General features: G+C 45.5%; 1 protein-coding gene across 1 annotated transcript; it reads right to left on the bottom strand.

Moving 5' to 3' along the window:
• Positions 1-1,121: 1,121 nt before the first annotated feature.
• Lrrc66 (leucine rich repeat containing 66) lies at positions 1,122-25,865 on the bottom strand. Its single transcript, XM_052735134.1, is given in 9 exon segments — positions 1,122-1,142; positions 1,144-1,229; positions 1,232-1,319; positions 1,321-1,414; positions 1,416-2,940; positions 4,304-4,493; positions 10,175-10,344; positions 24,789-25,265; positions 25,514-25,865. Coding segments are annotated over 9 exon segments (2,823 nt in total). The 5' UTR covers positions 25,686-25,865.
• Positions 25,866-26,695: the final 830 nt, after the last annotated feature.

Genomic DNA, 26,695 nt, shown 5'->3' on the forward strand with positions numbered 1-26,695 from the left:
TGCGACATTGTGACCCATCTGGTGGGAATGACAAAGTGACAGAATTGTGACAGAGTGGACAGAGGAGATGGAAGAGACTTGGCAGATATTTAGGGCTTCGAACTGGCTATACCTAATGACAAATAAGTTAACTATGGGAATCATGGAGAAAAATGTCAAAAGAGTAATCCTTAGCTATTTGGATGGAGCCCTGTGTGAATGGTAAGATGAGGACACGAAGGACCAGGTGGGTGGCAGGAATGAGGGGACAGAAAAAGCTTCAGTGTGGATGCCTTTACCTTGAAAGTAGATAGGCAACTGGATGCGAGCATCAAATCTTCAAAAGATTGCAAAGCAAGAGTTCCACAAATAGGAAATGTTAGCAGAGAGGTAGGTGGCGGCAGAAGCCCCAACACCTGAGAACCCTTACAAAAGAATGTGAGCCTAGTGAGAAGATAGGAGAGTCAAGGCCGGAGCCTCTGTGAGAGTGACTGAGAAGCTAGATTCCTGAGGACTAGCAGTGATGCCATGAGGTAGATCGGGAGACTCTTGGTGCCCTTCCTCCAAACTCCATGACTTTCCTTCTCCTAGGCAAACCCTAATTCAGTGGAAATTCTCTGGCTTGGATCCAGACTGTGTGCCAACTGTCTCCCCACACAGACAGTCAGGAGCTCACACCACACTCATGTTTAGAGGCTGTGCAGATGCAGGAAATGACAGAGAAGCCAAGACTAAGAACTGTAAACGGATTTACTGGATTGACACTGTGATAATGTTGACTCAGAAAGTGACTTTGTGAAGAGAAACCATGACTTGTAGTTTCCAGGACGATCCATGTGGATTTGGGGATGTGAGCCCGGAGTCTAAGTGGGAGACTAGGCCTTGTCATGTAGATCTGGCATCTGTCTCAAGCTGATTGTTGGAGTGATAGGGCTTGTGTTTGCCAGAATGTCCCATCACCCACCCTGAAAAATTCATTTTTCTGAGTGCTGTTTCCTGTCTCTACTTCTGGAGTGCTGGGATTACAGTCGGTGCCACTGTGCCCTGTTTACACGGTGCTGGGAATTGAACCCAGGGCTTTGTGCAGGGTGAGCAAACAGTCCACCAACAGAGCTCTATCCTCAGCCATAAAACGTGGCTATTTACCAATGTTTACTTCTCTTTGGTGGCAGGCCCCTCGGGATCTGAGGGGTCTTCAGCAGAATGTGGTGGTGGTGGTAGTGGTGGTGGTGAATGATCCACATTTGGGAATTCAGGTCTCCAAGGCAGCAGTACCAGCCTACTGCCTCTGACTGGGGTCCCATATCGCCATCATATACAAATGTGCCTGGGGTCTCATGGATGTGATCGCTTGTGGCCTGGGGATTGGGGCCAGATTAATATATTCTCAGGGTCAATGGAGTTAGAGTCACTTTCCAGATTCATCTCACACAAACGAGTCTGGACCAGAAAAGAGAGGGTTTCCAAAGAGACCTTCCCGAATTTCACATTTCCTCAGAATCCTTCGTGAGGGGATGTCCTCATCACTTTCTGCTGATGTCACATCGGCCTTGTATTCTCCCAAGTTCCTGCTGGGGAGGGCCTGACTGGCCCCACCCTTCTCCACAGATGCCTGCTCTTCCGGCAAGCTCCTTGTGGCCTCAGAACCCTCAGAACTAAGGGTAAACAAAGAGCCCTCATCAGAATCAGACTCATAATTGGCCACCCAGTCATAAAGAGGGTCAAAAGGAGCACCTCTCAGCACAGGCTCCTCAGTGGCAGGTGTGACATGAGGGCCACTGTCCCACCTTGGCATAAGGGAGGGTGGGTCTACATCTCTTGGGTCAATGTGTAGGACCTCATCGTAGACATCTGAAAATCTTTCCTCTGCATCGGCTTCCTTGAAGCTTGGCTGCTGTGTGGCCAGCCCCCTAATGGAATGGCTCACTTGCCTTTCCTCAGAAGATTCCATTGGTGAGCCCATAGCTCCCAAAGCTTCAGGGGACCCGCTTTCCTCACTCTCTCCAGACCCTTGCGTGTTCATTTGTACTAGAGTTTTGGAGACAGGAGCTACAACATCTCTTGACTGTGACAGGCGCAGTTCATCGCATCCACCATCGACGATGGCACTGGGAACAGTTCCCAGCGGGACAGCAGTGGAAGACCTATCCGTCACATCCTCATAGAGAGAATATTCCTGAACCACTGTGTCATAATGTGATTCTTCGGGAACATTGCAGTAATCCTGCACAGCCGAAATCAGCTCGCGAGTGTCAGCGTTCGGAAGTCCATGGAGAGCTGCGTGGGCTGGGTGGCCATATGGAAGCACGTCGCAGTCTCTATTTCCGGCCCCAGTGTCGTGCTCAAGTTGCCCTGGGCTCTGTTGACTACTGAGATCCATTTTGCGGTTCCCTAGTACCCTTTCTGACATGACAGCACTGTATGGGGCTGGCTCTGTCACCTGGGAAGGGTTCTGTCTCTCATAAAGGTTTAGGTGGTGGGAAGCTTGGTGCAGCTCTGTCCCTTGGTGCTGTACACGTCGGGGAGCTTCGGCGTCATCACAGAAACCTTCATTTGAATAAGCATTTTCTGAGCCGGGCCTTTTGTTCAGGCATCTTTGTTGCCACAGTCTGTCGATATAAGGCCTAGCAAAAGCGCCCAGGCAGAAAGCCACCACAAATGTGCTCAACACCGACAGGCAGATGGGCAGGGCAAGGTCTGGGGCGTCATCATCCTTTCTGTCGGTGACATGTTCGTCCTTGGAGTCTCTGAGTTCTGTGGGGGGCTGTGGCCATATCTCCTTGAGATCATCATAGCCCACCTGTGCCTCCTTCTCCAGAGCTGAGGGGTGAATGTCCATTCCTTCCCGGGGTCTCTCTGCTTTGCCCTGCATGAGGCTTTTCACATCACTCGGAGTAGGAAGAAGGTGTGTATCCCTGGAAATTCTGATCTGAGGGGTCTCCAAATATGGCTTCTCATTCTCTGCAAGAGAGAGATGGGAAAACACACTGACTAGATGTTGGAATAAGACACCAGGCTTTCAGAGCTTCTGTGAGCACTCCTCAATCTTCAGCTAGCTCTGTTTTCAAGCATGCATCAAGGTAACAGGTAATCTTAGTCATTCATGTATTCTTTCCTGTTCATTGCCCACAGTGTGCACATGGCTCTGCATACATTTTCACGAGACTGTGAGACATAGGCCTGCTTCTCACAGGCCCAAGAGGTTGTGTTTCTGAGGCAACCTGCCAGACTGCTGCCCACAGGTGGAAGCAGCCAGATGGGAGGGCTAACACATGGCTTCTCCTTCCTCCATACCCTCAACTACTTCTCATTTGCTAGAACATTCTATTAAGCCTCTACTGCATCTGCTCCTGCCCTACTTGTTGTAGGTTGGAATATTAGTTCCTCACTATTCTCCAGTTCTGGTAAATAGTAAACCACCCTCTCTTCTCCTCTGCCCTACACACTCAGAATGCTGGTCCTGGCTGGTGACTTCCTTCTGCTCCTCGTGGATGTCTTCTAAACTCAGTAGTCATGGCCATGACACTGCTTTAAAGGCAAACCCAAAGTGGTCAGATTCCAGGTCTTTTATCCTCAATCTTTTTTTTTTAAATCTTTTATTTTTATTTATTTTTTTAATGTGCATTGGTATTTTGCCTGCATGTCTGTGTGAGGGTGCTGAATCTCCTAGAACTGAAGTTACAGACAGTTGTGAGCTGCCATGTGGGTGCTGGGAATTGAACCTGGGTCCTCTGGAAGAGCAGTCAGTGCTCTTAACCGCTGAGCCATCTCTCCAGCCCTTATCCTCAATCTTGTTTCCAGGATAGTGAGTATAGCAGGGAGATTAAACCTCCCCAGATTGTCCTGCCTCAGTGGTATAATCTGTTCGTAGGAGAAGGATGAGGATCAAATCAGATGAATCTTTACTTTTGAAATCTGCACGCTTGTGTTCTGTACTCAGAGGGTCACGTTTTAGAGGTTAGGAAGCATTTGGAATGATGTTAAAACCCTTTCTTTAATCAATAATTAAGAATTGGGAGGAAATCTGCAACATTTTGGGGGCGAGGCTTCCAGGCAAAAGTCTTTTCTAGCTAAAGAAATGTTGTGTTTCTTTGATCATGTAAAAAAAAAAAAAAAACCTGTCAGAAGCCAAGGAAACCGGTTAAGTGCCAGGGATTGTCCTGTGACTCAGGCCAAGGCTGAATGGGGTGGGGACCAGCATCCTTGTTTTTTGAGAGACTGTCACTACTTTTAAGGAGACTGCCTTCTTACATGCATTTTCCAGGCCAAATGAAACTATTTCAGAAAAAAAAAAAACAAAAAACTAGAGATACCACTCACTTACCCACAGACATGCTGCAGATAGCATTCCACTTTTTCCTCCAGGATGCAGAGGTGACGTTTTGGAAGTGGACATTGTTCTCGCCACACTGCCACTGGTTATCAGCCAAGTCAAGTTCCAGGTGGGGTAATTCTAGAGCAATGGTCACGATGGGTGCAAGGGTGGTCAGTGCATTGCTTCTGAGGTCTACCACCTGCTTGAAAGGAAGGAAATGTAGGTCGGTCTGTGCACAAAGACAGTGAGGTAAGAAACTATAAGGAGTTACACACAGATATTTCTAGCTCTACAAAAGGAATACAAATTTAGGCCTGGTATAAAAGTCAGTGAATACCGCGTTCAAATCCCTGCCCTACCCACAAAGCCTCTGCATCTTGGCAATTGTTTGCTTTCTGTGATCCCACCTCCCAGCGTTGTTCATGGGTTAGATGCTTGCAAAAGCTTTTCAGACATCCAGACACTTCATGCTCTTTATTTACCATATAACCTATGGTAAATTCCAGACTCACATACTATTATCGTTCAGAATTGGATCCAGGTCAAGAATTTCTCAAAACATTGCCATCTTGGACATAACAAAGGATGTGAACAATGAGGCCAGGAAGCAGAAAAGAATTATGTGTGGTTGGTTGACTATCTCAGATAGTCGTACGTGGTTCTTAGCGCATTTGCGTGTTCAGTATCTGCAAGATGACTGGTTCCTCCTGGACAATTAGAAACGCATGAAGAACCAGGGGACAGAAATGATTCAACGGCTCAAGTGACAGACCAGGGTGTGCTAGGCTGGGCACAGTAGTGTGTGGCACAGCAGGGAAGTTATGTTGGGTCTGACTGTGTGCCTACTGCTAGCAGGGCAGCGTTCTATACCAGGCATTCTGCGGAGTGGTTTATGTATGTTTTCCCAGATTCCCCCAACAACTACCACGGCTCCCCTTTCACACAGTGTACCCCACACAGAACGTACTTGGTGGAGGGGTCTGGATCAGAACAGGCACTCAGCAAATATCGGAAACTATAAATCTGGTGTGGTGGTGCATCGTAATCCCAGCGCTTAGGAGGTAGAGACAGGAGGCTCAGAAGAGAAAGGGCAGAGAAAGCACCAAGCTTGAGACCATCCTGAGCTACTCTGGATGCTCTGAGTAGCTCAGGATGTAAGTAAAACTCTGAGTAAGACTCTGTCCCAAATGAAAATAGCAACAATGAACGGAAATGCTGGAGAATTCAAGGACAGAGTAGCAATGCTTTCTGGTCTCTTAGCTGTGTGTCTTCACTTCAAAACACACCCTTTCTGAGCTACCACATTAGTGTGGAGGAGACATTTGGGGACCATCAGGCGGTGACAACAGAACTATATGTCAGAAAACAGAAAATGCCAGCCTTGCTTCAACAAAAGAGGACATAGGTGCAAACTAGAAAGGTCACTTATCCCCAACAACAACATTTTCTCTCCCGTCCCCCAAGAATAGTCAAATTTTCACTATATAATCCAGGCTCGCCTCAAACTCATGGCAATCCTCTTCACTCAGCCCCTTGATCAAGGCCAATTTCTGAATAAACATCTCAGATTATACAAATTCCTAAGATGAGGTAAGTCTAACAACCAAAAGACTTCACCACAAACACAATCACTAGAAATACAATTGAGTTTTTCATGAACTTTAATGAGGGTGATTTGCCTGTGTTGAGCAGCTATGTGGCCTTGACTTTTCCTGAAACTAGGAAGCAGGAGGCCAGGACAAGGAGGGAAAGCATCCACTTGGGCCTGGTGTTGCCCAGGGACGGGGGTTGTCCCCCATTGGTACCCTGGCTCAGCATCACACTGAGTTATTCTCATGCTTTCTGAGGAGATATTTCCTCTTTGGTGTATTTTTATATCCTAGCATTTTTTTTTTAATATTACAAATCATGGAGCTGAAAGTCAGTGTGGAGGAAAGAAAATGAATGAAATAATTCAGGAAGAATGATTTCCAAGAAAAGAGGAGAATAGAATTGCAACTTAGCAAAAGAAATCCCCATCCTACAGCATTTGAAAGGCACATATATTCCAGGAAGGCTGGGAGACCGGCAGGGTATTGCTACACAAATCACTGTATCTAAGAAGAACGAGATAAGATTAAGAAGAGAAAGGCTAATTTGAAATGTCGGTGAAACTTACTCCATCCTGTTTAAGTACGCTGATGGATTTATGTTTTAAAAATCTATTTGGCTTCCGGGAAGGTGCCCCAACAGGAAGACCGACACAACAGTGCAAATGTGAAATTTATCTTCCAGAGGGAAAAAGCCAACTACTGTGATAGTCAGCTTACTGGTGCCAAACATCCTCATCACGGTCCACAGCCAGTGGGTGGAGTTATTGCCAACCACACAGAAGGGAACGCTGAGCAGGGAACTCGATGAATATTCCCAGTACTGGTGAGTTGGGGATTATGGCTATATTCCAAACATGCTCAGAGCTGATTTATAGCTTGCCCACGCTATTCTTAACCCTGGAGCTTCGAAGACCCGTGAAGTACAATAAAATGCACAGGCGAGGAACACACAGGACGAATTCCACATCCAGATGTACCCGTAACCAGTGCGCACTGGTTAAGGCTCCTTCACAACTTGCCAGTCTCCTGCCAGCCAAGTGAAGTGAGCTCTTCTGCTCCAACAGCTGCCGTGGCAGACAGACCCCAGAGTGGCCCCCATGACCCCACCTTCTGGTATGCAGGCCCTTAAGCAATCTCTTCCCCCCAGTGCAGGCAGGATAGGCAATTTGGTTTTCAGCCAACTGACTCTACCAGTGCCAGCAGTGGGGTGCCGCTTTCGTGATGATGACTTTCCATACCATAGAGATGCTTTTCTTATGCAGAGCAGAGAATGCCAGAGAGACCACTACCTCCAAAGCAAGATGCCACAGCGTGAATAGCCTGGTGGAGAAGGCTTCAGGGCAGAAACCTGAGGGCAGGCTTAAGCCAACAGCTGGTAATGAACTGAGTCCTCAAGTCCAACCGCCCAATAAGGAAGTAAGTCCTGCCTGCCTTGCTTAGGTGTCTGTTCTCCTCCAGTGGGGCTTTTAGGCGAGACTCCAGTCACCACACCAGGGCAGTTCTCTTGAGTGACCATGAGGTGGAGGCCCCAGCTGAGTCATGTCAGAATCCCTGTCCCGCAGACATTGCGGGGTGATAGATATGTGTGGTCTTAAGCCACAAAGCTGTAGATACAGCAGTAGACCACTGGTGCAGCCACTCAGGAGCATCGCCCATTGTGCATCCCATTGTTCGTTCAACAGGGGCTTAAAATGCCCTCAGCTTAGCCCTGGGAAACAAACTCAGGCATGATGCTCTCCAAGAATGTGATTACCATTTAGTGTGAGCGGGGACAGGGCTAGGCATGGACGACTCACCATGCTCAAACCCTGTAGGCACCAGTGCCAGAAGGAAACATGCCTCCACGTTGTGAGCTCGTGAACAGAAAGACTAAGGCACGCCTCCGAGCGGAAGTGATGTTCGACCAAAGCTGGGAGGACTCCTAGCCCTAGTTCTTGCAAGATAAAGGGGAGAAGCAAGTGGGGGTGGAGGAGACCTGAAGGGCAGGCAGGAAGGACAGTGGCACACATGGGGACAGACAGCCGTGCACAAAGGGACAGTAGTGTGGAGTGGGTCTGGAGAGGCAGCGAGGGGCTGGGCCCCGGCTGTGAAATCTTGGAAGGGTTCTAAGAAAGAGGAGCGGCACGGTTAGATTCGTGTATTAGAGAGCGCACATCCCCCCAGGTCCTGTTCTAAGCACTCCATGCGCAGTTTAGCTTCTCATCCTCACGCGGAACTACCCTCTTTCTGTTACACAGGCAGGAGACTGGGGCGCAGAGAGGGACGTGGTACCTGGCCCGCGGTGCTGAGGTTGAAAGTGGTGGACTCTAGGCTGGAGCCAGCCAGTTCGCTGCCCGCCTCGTCACTGCTTTCTCAGTCTTCTGTCCACGAGGAAGGTTCAGGGAGCCATGGTGGGTGAAGGGGAGAGGTGGAGGGTTTTTTTTGTTTTGTTTTGTTATTTTGGATTTTTTTTTTTTTTTTTTTTTTGGTTTTTCGGGACGGGGTTTCTCTGTGTAGCTTTGGTTTCCTAGAACTCACTCTGTAGACCAGGCTGGCCTCGAACTCACAGAGATCCGCCTGGCTCTGCCTCCCGAGTGCTGGGATTAAAGGTGTGCTCCACCATGGCCCGGCTGGAGGCTTGCTTTTAATAGCACTTTATGAAGTGCTGGGGAAGCATCCGTGGTCTCTGTCCAGGCTGCCTAATATGACAGCCATTAGCCACGTGTGGCCACTGAGCACTGAAATGTGGAGATATAAAACACACACTAGAGACTGGAGGCTTTGCTTGAAAAGTGGATTGTGAACTACCGCCTTAACAATTTTATATTAATTATACCTGTAAAAGCTGTTCTATTGGGTTAAATAATGTCCATTATTAAAGGGTAAACTCTTCATTTCCCTTTTTAAAAAGGATTTATGTCTTAGCATTTTTAATTATGTGTAAGTATGTGCACATGAGTGCAGATGCCTACGGAGGCTCTGGCCTGGAGCTAGAGTTACAGGTGATTGTGAATCACGTGGTGTGGGTGCTGGGAATTGAACTCCTGTCTTTCTGCGGAGTAGTGCATGCTCTTAACCACTGAGCCATCTCTCCAGCCCCTCAATAACATTTGAAATTGCATGTGTGTCCAACTTTGTAGTGAACAGCAGTGACCTAGAAAAGTAAGTGTGTGTGTGTGTGTGTGTGTGTGTGTGTGTGTGTGTGTGTGTGTGTGTGATGGAGGTAATGAAGATAGGAACTGAAGAGTCTCTCAACTTCCTTGGTGGTCCCTCTGATATGTCTGAAGGCCACTGATAGGAGCCATCACGCTGTCCTTATCGACAGGAAGGACATGGGGAAAAGTGTTTGCAAGAACGGGACTTAGGGGTTCCTCAGTTTCAGCCCTATCAGGGAGGCAGTTTACAAGGCTCACGGCTCTGAAATATGACATAGACACCCAACTAGGAACGTCAGAGGTGTTTGGAACACCAAATGGCATGTGGTAAGTCATGCACATGTATGTACTATTATCACTGTCATTTTTATTGCCCCTGTATGCTTTGGATATTAAAACTACAGGGTTGCTAGCCAGCAGCAACCCATATGATCCTGAGCTGCTGACATCTCAGCGTTGGCCACAGTGGCTCAGAAGGACCTCCCAATGCTCCAGTTTGTGCAAGAGACCTGGTACCTCTGACTGAACTTGCAGCCTAGGCAGGTGGCATTATTTATTTGTTTGTTTGTTTCATTCTGTAACCCTGGCTGGCCTGGAACTCCCTAAGCAGATTAGACTGGTTTCAAACTCTTTAAATAACACATTTAATTTCTTGCCAACTGGTAAATGGAAACTTGGAGTTGAATCTAATTTGATTTAGATAAATAATATACCAAATTTTTTCTTTCATTTTTAGATATTGTGTCTTGCAAGCCAGCAAGATCTTGAACTTGATATATATGTAGGTATGACCTTGAACTTAATGATCCTCTTGCTTCCATTCCCCAACCCCCCAGAATACAGGTGTATGCTGGGGATCGAACCTAGGGCTTGTGACCTTCTAGGCAGGTCCTTTATCCACCCAGCCACATCTACAGCCTAATAATGTGAATTCTTGCTGCTGAGAATTCTTGTTAAGTTTGTGTCCATGGTTGTGGTCTTTGAATTTTGAGCAATAGATTTCAGTTGTTTTAGGAGCTCTTAAGTAGACTCACACACTTTGACTAACAGCCAGTAGCCCTGCACATGGAGACACCCTTCAAAAGAAGTAGCCCTCTAATCTAATTGGCCACAAGTCTGTATGGTTAAGACAGCTATAAGAAAGACTTTAGAACCTGTAATTTTTTGAGGTCCTTGAAGGCGTCTGGGTGAACGGTGTGTATCTGGTTGCTCTTTAAATAGATGCACTCCAGCTGGAGGCAGCTATGAAAATCAGACAACCCAATGTGAACGATCCTGTTGAATGACAGATCCAGACTCTGCAGCGACTCCAGCTTCCACAGTCCTGGGAAAAGGAAAGGCAAATTAAAACCCAAATCTGGTGCTATTGCCGGCTGCATAGTGGGTGGTAGAAAGTTGGGGATATTGATGGCCCTCGGGTCGGAAGCTGCCGAACTGTATTGATGCTGTGAAAAACTAAGTGGTCTTAAGAGAGACTGGGACAATTCACCTGTGAACTTATTGAACAGGAAGGAAAAAACTAAGTCAAAATAGTATAGAATATAATAATGGCAATGTTCTTGAGGGATACACAGATACAAACATATGTAGATATGTATTTTGTGGGGACAGAAATAAGGAGGTGAGTGAAATTATCAATAGTCATTGAAGTTTGGGGTAGGACGGCTGAGGGGAAGGAAGAGGGGTATGGACAAAGCTTTCTTTTAACTTTGTACACATTGGTTCTTTCTTTCAAAGGAGCATGTGCTATTTTCATCACACATTCATTTATTATTTATCTTTTGTGTACTTGTGTGTGGATGGCACAGTGCATGCATGGAGGGCAGAGGAGAACTACCAGTAGTCATTCTCCACTTCCACCTTGGGGGCCCCAGGATTCGAACCCAGATCATCAGGCTTGGCTGGAAGGACCTTTCTTTACCTGGTGAGTTGTCTTACTGGTCTAGGGTGTGTTCTTTTTAAATTAAAGAATCGATTTTAAAAATTCTAACCGTGATTAAGCAAGGTGATGAGCAGATGTTTGTTAATTTAATTAACCGTGAGTAAAACTGAATGATTTCCCTATGATAACACAGGAGAAACTTACCCTGAGGTTTATTATTACATAAATGAATTCTTCCAATTTTAAAGTTTCTTATTCGGTTATTAAAGCTTCCTTTTTTAAAGCTCTCGTTGCGTATATTCATTCTACATTGTCCTGTAGGACATAAGAATATTGTTGTGCAAGTGTATTGTATGTTGAGTGTGTCTGCCTCCCCTCCCTCTCTGCTTGTCCCTTGTTCACTTGGAGGGTTCCAGTTCTGCTTCCATGTCACACACACACACACACACACACACACACACACACACACACACACACACACACGTACCTTTATTTTTAGCCATTTCCATTCTCATAACTATTTATCATTGGTATTATAACCATATTCTAGGTATTCTTGGATATTTCAAAGGTAAAGAAACTACATGCAGACTTTGCTTTCCAGCACAAGAATCAGAGGGAGTTTTAGCCTCTGCCTTTGTGTCTCACTTTGTTCTGGGAAGCACGCAAAAGATCCCATTGGCACTGAGGAGGAAGAGGGTGCCAGTCACAGCAGACTTAATCCCCAGATGGGTCTCCCAGGGAGGTGCTTGCGATTTCACACGTTCCTCAGCCCTGTTCTCAAACGTGGGCTGAGTCTCTAATTTCTGTGTAGCAGATCAAGCTTATTTAGTTCCAGAACCAACTTTATTTCTTACGTACTGTCTGCAAGGTATTGACGGACAGCCAGACTGATTCTGAAGCGAGAGAGTAGCGTAACTGAAACGGCTCTACCACGTAGATCGTCATACATTCACTTGAGGTACCCAGATTAAGCAAGCGAACTTTAAAGCAATGAATCAGTCAGAAGATTATGATGGAGGCACTTGGTGCTGATGACAAATCCTTACCCCAGAAGCTTGGAGTGCTGGATGATAAGACACGTAGACAAGAAAAGTTACTTGTCAGGCAAAGTGGTTCATCATCCACACCACACCACTGTACAATGGGCTATTTGTCCGTCTTCCTGACTATCAAATGATCAAATCTTTTCTGTGCAGAATAAGGTGAACTCTTGTAATGCTTGGGATGTAGGGTTTGGCCTGTATACACAGAGATCCAAAAGCATTGAGCCAACATTAAGGATTCAATGCAAAAGCCTGCCTCTCAGGCTTCTCTGGGAAGATTCAAAGTTCCAGCTGGCGTATGACATTTGGCTAGATGGGGCATGAGCTTGTAGAAAGCTATTATTTCTCTGAGTACACACACTCTGTCTGTCTGTCTGTCTGTCTCTCTCTCTCTCTCTCTCTCTCACACACACATACACATGAGAGAGAGAGAGAGAGAGAGAGAGAGAGAGAGAGAGAGAAAAGAGAGAGAAAGAGAGAGAGAAATTGGTCAAGAAACTCTATTTACAAAGCAATGAGAGCGTGTCAGAGCTGGTGCTCAGAATACACGTGTGTGAAATTCTCCCATGTTGCACGCTCCCATGCCTGGAGTCCGTGTGTGCTGTCCCACTGTCCTGGTCCCCCAATGTACCTTCTCCCAACTCTCCCCAAGTCCCCCTCAACTCTTTCTTTACGCTAGCATCAGTGCCAGGAGACATCCAAATGGGGACCTGGGGGGAAGGCCAGTTGTCAGCAGCCTCAGGAGTAGAACACCTCCTCTGAAGAGAAGACACGTCTTTATGCAGAGCACTTTCCCCCGTGTTGAAATGTGCATAAACACACGGGCTGGGAAGGGCATGAAAGACCGCCGGGAAGAGCATCACAGGTTCCCTGCCATTTTCCTCGTACTTGTCCGGCCTATTTAGAAATGTGGATTCAGGCTTCCGAAAATGTCTCAATGCTCAGCTGAACCGAGTAGGTTCCTAGGAGCTCAGTGGAGGAAGAGCACACACTGGCTTTGAAGGGCAGAAACCCAACTGTGTGACGCTCCCGTTTAATCATGGACTCTCTCAGCTCTAAGCATTTTGCCAGTTTTTCATTTTTAATGTTCACAAAGTCCTGGGGCTTCTCCCCACTTACAAACAAAACACCAGGGCAAGACTTGCCCAGTGACAGAGTGGAAGGAGCTGGCTCAAGGCCCAGGTCTCATTACCCTGTAACTGTGCCCCCAAACTAAACAACAACAAAACAGACATGGGCAGATACTGGAAGAACAAAGTGTAAAATGGGACAAGAGAGTAGAGCTCACTGGGTTCTTAGTCACCGTTCTATTGCTGTGAAGAGTCCCCGGGTCCAAGGCAACTCTTAGAAAACAAAGCATTTAGTTGGGGACTTGCTTACAGCTTCAGAGGTTTAGTCCGTTATTATCATGGCAGGGAGCATAGCAGCACGCACGCCGGCCAGCCTAGTGCTGGAGAAGTAGTTGAGAGTTTTACATCTGGATCTGCAGGCAGAGAAAGAGGAAACTCGGCCTGGCGTGGACTTTTGAAAGCTCAAAGCCCACTCCCAGTGACACACTTCCTCCAACAAGTCTACACCTTCTAATCCTCTCAAATAGTGTCACTCTCTGGTGACCAAGCATTCAAATATATGAGCCTATGGGGGCCATTCTTATTCAAACCACCAAATTCCACCCCCTGGCTCCCCTAGAACTGTAGACACATCTTAATGCAAAACTGTACTCAGTCAAACTTCAAAATCCCCACGGTCTATCACAGTCTCAACACTGTTTAAAAATCTGAAGTTCAAAGTCTCTTCTGAGATTCATGCAATCTTTTAAGTATAACCTCCTGTAAAATCAACGTTAAAAAAAAGCAGATCACATACTTCCAACATACAGTGGCACAGGATATACATTACTATTCCAAAAGGGAGGAAAGGGAGCATAGTGAGGAAATACTGGACAAAAGCAAGACCAAAACCAGCTGGGCAAACTCCTAACTCTGCATCTCCATGTCTGACGTCAAAATGCTCTTCAGATCTCCAAGTCTTTTCAGCTCTGTGGACTGCAACACACTTCTCTCTCTTGGGCTGGCTCCACTCCCTGTTAGCAGCTCTCCTCAGCAGTTATCCCACGGCTCTGGCCTCTCCCACATCTTGGGGTCTCCAAGGCAATCCAGGATTCATCTTCACAGCTTCACACAGTGGCCTCTCTGGACCTCCACTCAGGGACACCCCTGACACATGTCTGGCTTTGGCAGCTTGCCTTAGTCTCGGACGGAGATGCCACAACTCCTTTCTTGGATCCTTGACTCTAAAGCCAGAACCCCGAGGCTGAAGCTGCCAAGTTCTACTGCTTGTTGGAGGTGGAACTTGGCTCCCTCGTTCAGTTACATCTGCACCAGCTGTTTGTTGTGGATGGTGGCCTTTGCTGCTTAAGCTTTTCTTTGGGATACCTGCTGAGGAAAGCTGCTAATAGGGAGTGGAACCAGCCCAAGAGAGAGTTCCTGCCCTGAGGTCATCACTCCCTTTATTTCGTTTAGCATCAGGCTTTCCTTAAACATTTTTAATCTCCTTGAGCACCGGATTTAACTCCAGGACACTTCCTGGTGCTCCTTTTCTCCTCAAGCGGTAGTTCTGCATTTCTCCTAGCCTCACGTGCTCCTTCTCAGTGTAGATCTGCACAAGAGCGACCGCTTAGGAACCATACAACATAGTCCATCCGAGGCTGTTTTGAAGTCTCCTCTTCCAATGACATTAATCCAAAATGCTTCAATTTAACCTCAAGCGGAGTCTTAGGACAAGGGCAAAAAGTAGCCACATTCTTTGCCAAAATATCACAAGAACGGTCTCTAGGCCACTAATATTATTGATATTACTAATATTCTTCCCTTCTGAAACTTGAGCGGGGCCTCCAGAGTTCAAGCCTCCCTCGGCACTGTCTTCCATGCTCCCACTAACCCTCACTGAAAGCGTCCCAAATCTTCCAGAATCCTCCAACAAACAACACAGCGAGTCCTGTCATGGTAATACCCCAGTCCTAGTACCAACTTATGTCTCATTTTATTATTTTATGTTTTTGAATGTTTTGCCTGCATACACCCACACATCATGTGCATTTCTGTGGAAAGGTGTTGGGGTCTTCAGAAGAAGGTATTGGGTCCCCGAGACTGAAGTTACAGATGGCTATGAGCTGCCATGTGAGTGCTGGGAATTGAACCTGGGTTCTCTTCCAGAGAAAGTGCTTCCCCCCCCCCCCCCCCCCCGCCCCGCCCCAAGACAGGGTTTCTCTGTGTAACCACCCTGGCTGTAGACCAGGCTGGCCTCGAACTCACAGAGATCCACCTTCCTTTGCCTCCCAAGTGCTGGCATTAAAGGCTTGCACCACCACCACCGGCCTGCAACAGTGCTCTTAACCAATGAGCACTTGTTTACTCTAGTCCTGGATGGATCGTTTTATATATACCAACGGAATCAAGCTTTTTGATTAGACTATCACTTCAGCTAGATCCTTACTGATTGCTTGTCTCCTTGGTCTATTCTTGACAAGGGGATGTTGAACTACCAGGTTTTTTTCAACTATTTTTTTTTTTTTTTTTGTTTTTTTTCAAGACAGGGTTTCTCTGTGTAGCTTTGCGCCTTTCCTGGAACTCGCTTTGGAGACCAGGCTGGCCTCGAACTCACAGAGATCCACCTGCCTCTGCCTCCCGAGTGCTGGGATTAAAGGCGTGCGCCACCACCGCCCGGCCTTTTTTCAACTATTCTTATGCTCCATTGCTAAGTGCATTTATGTTTAGGATTATTACAGATTATCATTATTTTTAAAGAATCATCATCCTTATCATGATGTACTACTCTTCTTTATCCTAATAATTTTTTTCTGTTCTGAGGTCTTTGTCTGGAATTAATATAACTTCTCTGGGCTGGGGAATGGCTCAGTGGATAAAATGCTTGCTGTGGACCTGAGTTCAGATTTCTAGCTTTCTCATAAAAGCTAAGTATGATGGTGTGAGTCTGTAACCCCGTTACTGAGGAGGCAGAGACAGGTGGGTCCCAGGACTTTGCTGTCCAGCTAGTCTAGCCAAAGGTGAGCTCTAGCTTAAAGGAGAGACTCTGCCTCAAAAAATAAGGTGGGGGCTGGAGAGATGGCTCAGTGGGGAAAGTATTTGTCATATAAACATGAAAACCAGAGTGTGGCCCACATATAAAAGAAGCCTGGTGGGTGTGGTATCCCACCTGTAAACTCAGCAACTGGGAGATGGTGGAGACAGGCTCTTTAGAGCAAGTTGTCTATCTCTGTTAGCCAAACCAGCAACTTCAGGTTCCTTGAGCAACCCTGCCTTAATGTCAGGTGGAGATCAGACAAGAAAGTCACTTGTCATACCTAGCATTAATTGTTCACTTGACACACACAAGAAAAGTCTCAATTGAGTAGTTGTCTATCAGGTTGGTTTGTAGACATGTCTGTGAGAGATTGTCTTGATTGAAGGAGGATGGCCCAGGCCACTCTGGGCAGCACCATTTCCTGGGCAGGTGATTTGGGGATATGTAAGGAAGCTAGCTAAGAATAAGCCTTCCAGTAAACAGCATCCCTCCATGGTTCCTGCATCGAGATTTCTGCCTTGACTTCCTACCCAGACTTCCTTCAATAATGAATGTGACTTGAAAGTTTAATCCAAATAAACCCTTTCCTTCCCTGGGTGCTTTTGATCAGGGTATTTTATCAAAGCAACAGAGTGAAACCACACACACACACACACACACACACACACACACACACACACACACACACACACTTTGCTTTTCTTTTGGTTAGTGTTTATCTTTCTCCACCCATCTGCAATGCAGCACATTTAGCTTCCCCCATACTAGCCTAACTATCAACCGGTAAATGGTGGACTTACACTCAGCAGTGAAAAATAACAAACTATTTAATTGATAACATGAATAAACATCAAAATAATAACACTGAGATAAAGATGCTAGAATAAAATAAAAGTTCTCTACAGATGCTTCCTGATGTACAAAGATCTTGCATTTTAACAAATCCATCATAGGCTGAAAATATCATGTCAAAAATGCCTTTACTACAACTGACCTACCAAATATCCGAGCCGGGTGGCGCACAGAGTCATTGGCTGTTTACCTTCATGACCAAGAGGCTGATTGGCAGCCATGACTCGGCCACTGCCCAGTATCATAGAGAACACCATATGATGTATCAAAGGCCCCAGGGGAACAAAAACAAAATGCAAAGGACAGTTTCTACTGAATGTGCATTCTTTTGTCACCCCTGTGAAACTGAAGAGTCATTAAGTTTGAAGCATCACCAGTCAAGGTCTGTCTGTATTGTATGATTCCACTCATGTAGATAAACGTACAGGAAGCTCAAGTGGGCTTACAATGCCTGGAGAGGAACCGGTGTTTTCCTGGGTGGAGGGGATGATGAGATGAATGGGAAGGACAGATTACACAAAGGGTATGGAGAAACTTCCGTGGTGATGGCTAGGTCACATCTGGATGGTGGTGATGGTTGGCTTACCGGCCAGAATAGCTTAGAGTCAGAGCACAGATCCAAGGATGCCTAGAGCAAGGAAGGGTAGGGGCCTCTAACACTGTAAAGGCCCACACAACTGTGAACATAGCAACAGTATAATTGACAAATACTCTGAACCTTTGAAGACCATCAGAATAGCTTTTTTTAAAAAAATGAGCATTTGCTCTTATAAAACCTGGATTGTTGTCTTTTTCTCTGTCAAATATTTCTGTACAAGATTCTTTTGTTGCTGTCTTTGTTTTTTGAGACAGGGTTTCTCTGTGTAGCCCTGGTTGTCCTGGAACTCACTCTGTAGACTGGGTTAGCCTCGAACTCACAGAGATCTGCCTGCCTCTGCCTCCCAAGTGCTGGGATTAAAAGCATGTGCCACCACCACCTGGCCAGAATATAGCTTTGAATATTCTATTGCCTGGAATTAAAGAAGCAACAAGGACAGAAGACTGGGGTGGGCCCCACAGTTGCAGAGCAATCCAACAGCACCAAAGGTGATTAACGGTGCTAAGTGTTCTGTATGACATCACTCTGTATTCCAGGCTACACAGTGTTTGTGTGTATACACATTATTTGGTGATCCTGTACACTCATTATTCTCAGAGGAAAGACTTTCTTATGTTAAGTGAGTTGTTGAAGGTCAGTTAGTAAGTAAATAGAGTCATGTAAGATGTTTTATTCAACCTTCCTCATAAAGCCAACCCACGATTTCTCAAGAAGGGTCAATTTCTTCTGGCTGTGGGACTTGGTGTCATGAACTTCTTCCGATTTTAGGGGATTAAGATTTTGTTTTATTAAGGTACTGGTGTGGTTCTTACAGATGACCTTGGCTACTTAATTGCTGTGGGATGTTCTGTATGGCAAATGTGTTGCTGATTAGTCATTAAATAAAACACTGATTGGCCATTGGCTAGGCAGGAAGTGTAGGCGGGACACGGAGGAGAATAAAGCTGGGAAGTGGAAGGCTGAGTCAGAGAGACACTGCCAGCTGCCACGATGAGAAACAGCATGTGAAGATGCCGGTAAGCCACGAGCCACGTGGCAAGGTATAGATTAATAGAAATGGGTTAATTTAAGCTGTAAGAACAGTTAGCAAGAAGCCTGCCACGGCCATACAGTTTGTAAGCAAAATAAGTCTCTGTGTTTACTTGGTCGGGTTTGAAAGGCTGTGGGACTGGCAGGTGAGAGAGATTTGTCCTGACTGTGGGCCAGGCAGGAAAACTCTACCTACAAATGGCGTCCAACGTGGTGGCAAGAGTTTCCACCTAAAAACTGAGAAAAAAAAGATGCTAAAACGGAGCTAAAAACAGCTTCCTAATTGTCTCTCTCAAATGAGCGGCAGCTGCCGGTTTGAGTTACTGGTGGGTTCCTAGAGTGCGTGCTCAACCTGCAGTATGGCGGGAATGAGGCCTCTGCAAGTGGCACATTAAGCTACATGGTGGATTTAGCCTTTGCTAGTACAAAACAAAAAAGGGTTTCTGGGCTACTTGCTGCTTGGATAAAAGCATAGACCCACGATAGCTCCCAGAGCTGGCGGTAAAGTACCACGCCATGTTGGGAAGCTGAGGCGGGCGGAGCCAGCAGCCACAGCTGCTGCAGCTTAAAGCAATAGATTCACAATAAGACAGATTCAGATGTAATAGTTTACAATGTGTGTAAAATATACGTAGGCTTGAAAGAGACAAAAAAGGTGATATATAAAGTTATATAAACAAATACATAGTTTTAAAAAATAAAGTCTTTAAAGAGACAGTAAAGGTAGTATAAAAAATAAGCCACGTAAAAATGGATATTACACAGAGAATCTGGATTGTGTTGTCTTTGGGATTTTTTTTTTTTTTTTTTTTTTTTTTTTGGTTTTTCGAGACAGGGTTTCTCTGTGTAGCTTTGCGCCTTTCCTGGAACTCGCTTTGTAGACCAGGCTGGCCTCGAACTCACAGAGATCCACCTGGCTCTGCCTCCCGAGTGCTGGGATTAAAGGCGTGCGCCACCACCGCCCGGCTGTCTTTGGGATTTTTAACTGCAGAAAAACATTTGATTGTAAAAGCTGTTGAGTTATGCCAAAATGTATATTTTAAAGATACCTTGACTTCAAAATTTGGATATAAGGATATATTGCTTTGGAAAAGAGTCTCTTTTGTTTCCACAGAAAGCCAGAGGCTATGGATTTGTTCCAGATTAAGATATATCAGATTTGACCAGCCAAGACCCCCTGAAAGGTCTCCTATGACACCATGGCCCAGATGATCCAACATCCAGAATGGTTTCAAGGCAACTGGCTCAGACGATGCAGCCTCATGGACTATTCCATAATCCTAAAATTTTCTTTGTTTCCCCATAAGATACAGTGCCCCCCTCCAGCAGGAAGTAGTAAGAGAAGCTACGCCCAAATTCCCAAATTATATGTAATTTTACTTTGTTAAGGTTAAAACCTTCCTTTTTGAAAAAAAAAAGGGGGAAGTGCTGTGGGATGTTCTGTATGGCAAATGTGTTGCTGATTAGTCATTAAATAAAACACTGATTGGCCATTGGCTAGGCAGGAAGTGTAGGCGGGACAAGGAGGAGAATAAAGCTGGGAAGTGGAAGGCTGAGTCAGAGAGACACTGCCAGCTGCCACGATGAGAAACAGCATGTGAAGATGCCGGTAAGCCACGAGCCACGTGGCAAGGTATAGATTAATAGAAATGGGTTAATTTAAGCTGTAAGAACAGTTAGCAAGAAGCCTGCCACGGCCATACAGTTTGTAAGCAAAATAAGTCTCTGTGTTTACTTGGTCGGGTTTGAAAGGCTGTGGGACTGGCAGGTGAGAGAGATTTGTCCTGACTGTGGGCCAGGCAGGAAAACTCTACCTACACTTAATGTCTCCCAAGATGGAGTTAGGTCATTCTAGGCTGCAAAACTAAATGGGGAAAATGTGTTTCTTATTTGAGCCACTGAGGATAGGTAGTCAAGTGAGCAAAAGTTGTGAGGCACTGGTTGGTACTGGGACATCCTATGGCAGTTAGAATCCATGTTTCAAGCAAGGAGAATTCAGTGCTGACAGGAAGAATCCGAAGTGGCTTTGTGGAAATGGAATTAACTTTGGAACTTCATTCTGATGACTGCATGGGCTATGAGGGGCTGGAATCTAGCCACTGAGGATTTAAGTGACCAGAGCTGGTGTCATTATTTCCCTGGATCATATTAGAGTCACTAAGTAAAAAGGCAGGAGAGGATGTCTAGCCACCACCGTAGTAAACACTGTCTGTGAACAATGAACTTCTGCATGCCTTCCCAAGTGTGATCATCAGCAACCATGCCCTTCTGGAGTTAATGGCTTCAAGTTCATATTAAGAACTGAAGTAGGGTCTAAAATGGTCCAGGGTGGGACATTTTATTCAATATGTCATCCCTTATTGTGACCAAGGTGTGTAAGTGACTCAAAGTTTGTTCTCTTAGCTTAATGTCTTCTGTACATTTTGTTTTTTTAAACATTGAATTGACTTTGAGAACAATTTGGTTATTTGTATTTCTATAATCCAATAGCAATCCCTATGGGTAAGAGAATACAAAAAGCTTTTGTTTTATAGGACACAGGATTTTCTCTCCTTCTTAATTCTTCTCATTTCCAATGTCAGGAATTATTTCACCTAGTCTCTAATGCAGCTCTCTGGTTTCTGGAACTTGGTGGACTGGCATGAGGATGCCAGCCTGACCCGTCAGCCTCACTGAACTAACGCAAAGTGTTTGTCCTGGTACATTTCCAGGTACTCTGAAAAGCACTGAAAATACTGCTGGATGAAGGACTTAGAGTCTGACCCCATTGCTCTAAACTCCTCAAATACTCATTGCTATGGCCTGGCCATCTGTCCCCAGACTTAGTCCCCAGCTTGGAGCTACTGAGAGGAAGTGAACCCTTCAAGAGATGGAGCCTCCCAAGAGGTCTGAGGCCACTGGGTACATGGCCCTGATGGGGACTGTTGAACTTGGGAGTTCTTGCTCTCTCTCACTGTCTGATACCACAGGTTCTATCATGTGTTCCTGTGAGGATGTACAGCTCAAAACAGGCCCAAAGCAACAGAATCAACTGACATGGACTGGAACCTTCAAAACTGTGAATTCAAACAAAGCTTTCCTTTTTAAGTTGTTTCTCTCAGATATTATGTTACAGTAATAATAATAAAAAAAACCCCTAATACACTGATTTGAAGTTGTTACTACTCTGAAGTTATGGGTGGAAGGTGGAACTATCATTCAGGTTACATTCCTGTCTGGCTTCTCTTTTGTATTGCCCAGCACCGGACCAGGGTGTTTCCTCCACACACAGCCTGTTGGTGATGTCACAGTTGACTCAACACAGGAGCATGCCTGACCATCGATTAGTCAACGTGATGTTCCAACATTATAAAAATGAGTTTTTCTGAGTGTCCTATAAACAGTCACTGTTAAAGACACCAGTCATGGCTTATAAAGCTGTATGTGCTACATGGCTAGTTGCCCGAGAGCTGCCTTCTGGGGTGTCTCCAATTTATTCTTGTTCTGGACAAGTAAAGCACATCTAAATAGACGCACACGGCTCCCTGCTCATGAATTATAGTGGACTATGGATCCCATCCATGGCAATAACTATTTAACATTTTAAAAGCCAACTTGAGATTTAGAGAGAAAGCAAATTAATTATTTGTTTCTAAGTATACTGTTGTTCTCAATTCTCGCCAAGAGAGCAATAAAAACTAATATTTGCAAATCACTTCCAGGTTTTTAAACTACCTTCTACAACTTATAATTGCTACCATATACTGTGCATGGCTTACCACATTATAGCGACCTGAGGGACCTTTTTCATGGAATCTTCACAGTTCGAATAAAGCTTGATTTATGATGGCCTGAGTTATGATGTTTTTTCTCGCCAATGGTACGAAATTGCGCTCACACAGCCACCGCTTCCAACCTTCGGTGCTGTCTGTGTTCAGCGTTACATGGGATAACCCAGCGTTTTATCAGAAAACGGACTTTATGTTCCGTGGCTTCCATCTGGCTGCCAGCTAATGTAAGTGTCCCGAGAATGTCTGAGGGAGGGCACACTGAGCTATGATGCCTGGTAGGTTAGGTGCTGGATTAGGTTCTTTTCTGTTGCTGGGATAAAGTATCTCGGCAAGACCGACTTAAGGACAAAGGGTTTTGGCTCACAGTTCCAGGGTCCACTGTGGCTGGGAGGGCGTGGCCACAGGGAGAGAAGGCATGGTGCAGGAGTAGCAGCAGGCTGATTACATGGCATCCAAACTTAGAAACACAGAGAGGACAGCCAGGGGGCCAAAGCCCTCCCTCAGTGACATATTTCCCCCAGCAAGATTTTTTTTTTTTAATCCTTCTAAAGTTTTTGTAACCTTCCCAAGGAGTGTCATTAGCTAAGGACCCAGTATTCAGACACATAAGCCTTTGGGGGGATTGTTTAATATTCAGACTCCAATAGGAATATGTAAATGCATTTCTGATTTATGGTATTTATGACCTGTGATAGGTTTACGGTGATTATAGGTCAGGGAGCACCTGCTTTATCTAGACGTTATCATTAGACAGACTTGAGCAGGAGAGTTAAAGAGGGAAGGATAGCCCAGAAGTAGGGCAAGGCCCCAAGGAGCACCTCTCACCGACTCCTCCCTCCAAGATGGGATTTAAGGTTGTGTACCCTGCCATAGTCAACCTCACAGAACGGCAAGGGGTTTTGGAGAGGATCCAACCTGGGCAAACTTCAAGTGTACGCCGACTACAGGTAGTGAGTTCAAATCACAAAAGGACTGGATAAAATGACCTCGCTACCCAATCAGATTCACAGATTACAGGGACTTTCTGTGTTCGCATCCTTCCTCTCCTGACAGCATCGTTTGCCAGAGTTCGAGCAGAATTCCAGATGCAGGAGTGGCTCATTTCGTTTCTCTGCATGTTCACCACCCCCCCCCCCCCTTACATTCTGGGAGGCAGACATTTAACCTCAGAGAGGAAGAAGCCTGTCTCTCTACTGAGCCTTTGGCCCTGAATTGAAATTTCATTGGTATCAGGCAGAGCTGCAAGCCCTCTGGAAAACACATCTGTCCTCGGGAGGGAGGGTCGGATTTCTCTTCACTCGGGGACAGCATTGTCACTGGCTAACCCTGTGAGTCCCCATTGCCTCTGTTCTAGGACAGAGCAGGCCTGTGCTACTGTCCCCAGCAAAACCGAGGCAGAGGGGTTTGGAGTCCTGAACCTCAGAGGAAGGAATCCCCAGGGCTTTTCCCGAAGAGCTTTGAAGAAGCTCAAAGGGGAAGACATTTCCTCCAAACTGAAAGACTGAGAAGGGATATTCTCTGAGCAGCAAGGGGTCTCTCGCTGTCTCTCTGCACCCCCCCCCCTCTCTCTCTCACACACACACACACACACACACACACACACACACACACACACACACACATCCTGATGCCCTGATAGAACCTAAAATTCTACCCCAGCTGTGGAGCAAGACTTAGAAAGGGCGCAGGAGGGTCAGCCTAAGGCTGTTGCATGCACCCTTGCAAACACCCTCCTTACCCTCCTCGGGGCTCAGAGCCAGAAATTCCTCTGTTCCAGAAAACTGAAGGCCGCATCTCCAGGGCCCAGCTTAAGCTGCAGCAAGGGATTCTGATTTTGATTTCACAGTAGGAAGTTTTACATACAAACAAATATAGAATATTGTAATATTCTTAGTCTACATTTGGAGGACAACTGAAAAGGCAAAATGTATTCCAAAAAGAAAAAAATTGTAAATAGGATAACATGTATAATTTGAATTATATTGTATATTAAAAAATACCTGTATCCATTCTTTCTCAGCGCCTTCTCATATTAATAAACATATATAAAAAACAAAATAGATATCTTGGCTAGGCATGGTGGCACTCATGTTTAATCCCAGCACTTGGGAGGCAGGTTGATCTCTGTCTGTTTGAGTCCAGCCTGGTCTACATAGGGGGTTCCAGGCCAGCCTGGGCTACACAGTGAGACCCTGTCTCAAAAACAGACAAACATAAATACATCAGAGATTATTATCTAGCACTTAGCTAAGTCCTAGGGTTTCTTGACCAGCTCACACAACATCAGTTCGGGTGGTACAAGTGGGAGGTTAAGCCGCACTAATTGTAAATTCCTCTTGGGCAGGCAGTGCCATTAGGAAACGCCTTTATTGTATTTGCTCGGTCAAACCGCTTTGCGGTTTCAGCTGCTCCCTTGAAACTGAACAAAATACAGCGCTCTTGTTGACATCAAACACCAGCTTCCCACGCACTGTTTCTCTGTCTCATCCATTCATTAAAAGTGCTCACCTTTAGGAGTGCCACGGAGTTGATTTCTTTGAAGGATCAGCACCTTTAGATGGGGGAGACTGCAGGGCCAACCTCCGCTGTGGTGCTTTTGCTGTGAGGGGCAAGGCAGGGGCAGATCCAGCCAGAGGGAGCGCATGGCGTTGTCGCTGAGGTTTAGTAGTTCCAAAGCATGTAAAGGAGCGAGAGCGCTGAGGGTCATGTTCGATATGCTGTGGTTACTGAGGTCCAGGCATTTTATTTGCCATTCTTTTCTCGTGTGAGACTGGAAGAGGACTCGAGAGAAAAGGGAGCTCACATCCACGGTGTCTGCTGTCTGGGATATGTGCCTTGTAGACCAGTTTGTCAGAAGATGCCCATCGCAGTGGTACTCAGAATTGTGAAAAATACTGCTTTTTCTTGGTGGGGTTGTTGCCGTTTCCAGAAAGCAAAGATCTATAACTATGATAGTAACTCCGAAGTAGAAGTCTTTCATAATGCCTGGGAAAAGGTAAGTAAATTGATTCATTCAAAATAACACGTTAAAAAAACAATAGAAAACTTAATTTCCAACTTACGATTTAGGAAGCATTCTTAATTATCAAGTGAAATGAACATGTAATTTCTTAGAAACTGGCCTCTGAGAGGTCGCTACCCCAAAGCTGTGACTGATATAATGAGATGTTCATACATTCTATGGAAAGACCTCCCCTCGGTATTCACAGAATAGACATTTACCAAAGCCTCACCTCTACACTGCCTTCCCAGGATCCTCCAGCCTGGAGTCTGCTTCCTAGTGAGTCCAACGTCTCTGCTGCTTGTCACCAGCATGGGGCAAAGTCTGTTATGCTTATCTAGAACACCGTCATGTGGTTTATTACATGAATGACACACAGTTACACTAGAGAGCAAACCTCTCATATGAATAGAAAGTGCAACTCACAGAACGGGCACCCGGCTTTTTCCCGACTGGACCCATAAGCTTTATCTTTATGGCGTTTGCTACTTTTCACATACTTTTGAAATCTTTTTCAGTATATACAAAATAAATAAAAATGGTCATGAGAAGGATGTCCTGCCCCCGAGTCATGAGGATGTCATAAAATATAGAAATGTCAAGTCTTTTTCATGTCACTCTGTAGGTTTTGGAACAAGTTACAAAGGCTGAATATACACAGGAAAGTAATGGCAACAGGTGAGTAAATGGATCCTTGAGATTTGCCTTAACCTAAACTCCATGAAGACAAAACCAGCGTACAAAGAATAAGCTTTCTCAGCAATGTATCACCCATTCCTTTCTGGTCTCAAGCCACCTGTTTGAGTTGCCATCACATCTGAAGTACTAGAACAGCTGTTCTGAACTTCCGGCCCCTGCGCCCTCCCCCATCCATTGTAGGTAACATCAAAGGATAGGTTTTTCAAAAATACCATTACCCTTATGCATTTTTCACCTTTGAAATTTTGAAATGTTCCTTTAATTGCCTATAGTCTGAATTCCCAAGGTTGGCATTCAAAACTTCCCATAATCTAGCTAGCCTGGTGAGCTAAGTTTGATAAATTCATGTGGGGTAGTAACTGCAAGATGTGGCCCAGACCAGGGATACATATGTCCACGTCACACCAAATGAGTTTTTCAATCTGCCCCTAATTCATGATCAATGCCAATCCCTCCCGTCTGTGGTCTGAATCTTGCACATTCAAGTCTTATCTCAATTACTATGGTCCGAACCCCTCTTTCTTGAGTTAGCCAATATTTTGTCTTTGCTTTCACAATACTTTAAGTATTGAATGAACATATTCAGTACCCTTCAACTGGACAGAGTGTCAAATGCCATCACACATCGTTAGTGCTCTGCTTTGTGTATTTCAAACAAAAAGGAAAAAGAGGGTGAGTATCTCCCCCACCCATGTTTCATAGTTTTAATGTTCTG

This window comes from Peromyscus californicus, unplaced genomic scaffold (genome assembly GCF_007827085.1).
Source record: "Peromyscus californicus insignis strain IS unplaced genomic scaffold, ASM782708v3 Scaffold_13__1_contigs__length_99412109, whole genome shotgun sequence".
Classification (NCBI taxonomy): domain Eukaryota; kingdom Metazoa; phylum Chordata; class Mammalia; order Rodentia; family Cricetidae; genus Peromyscus; species Peromyscus californicus.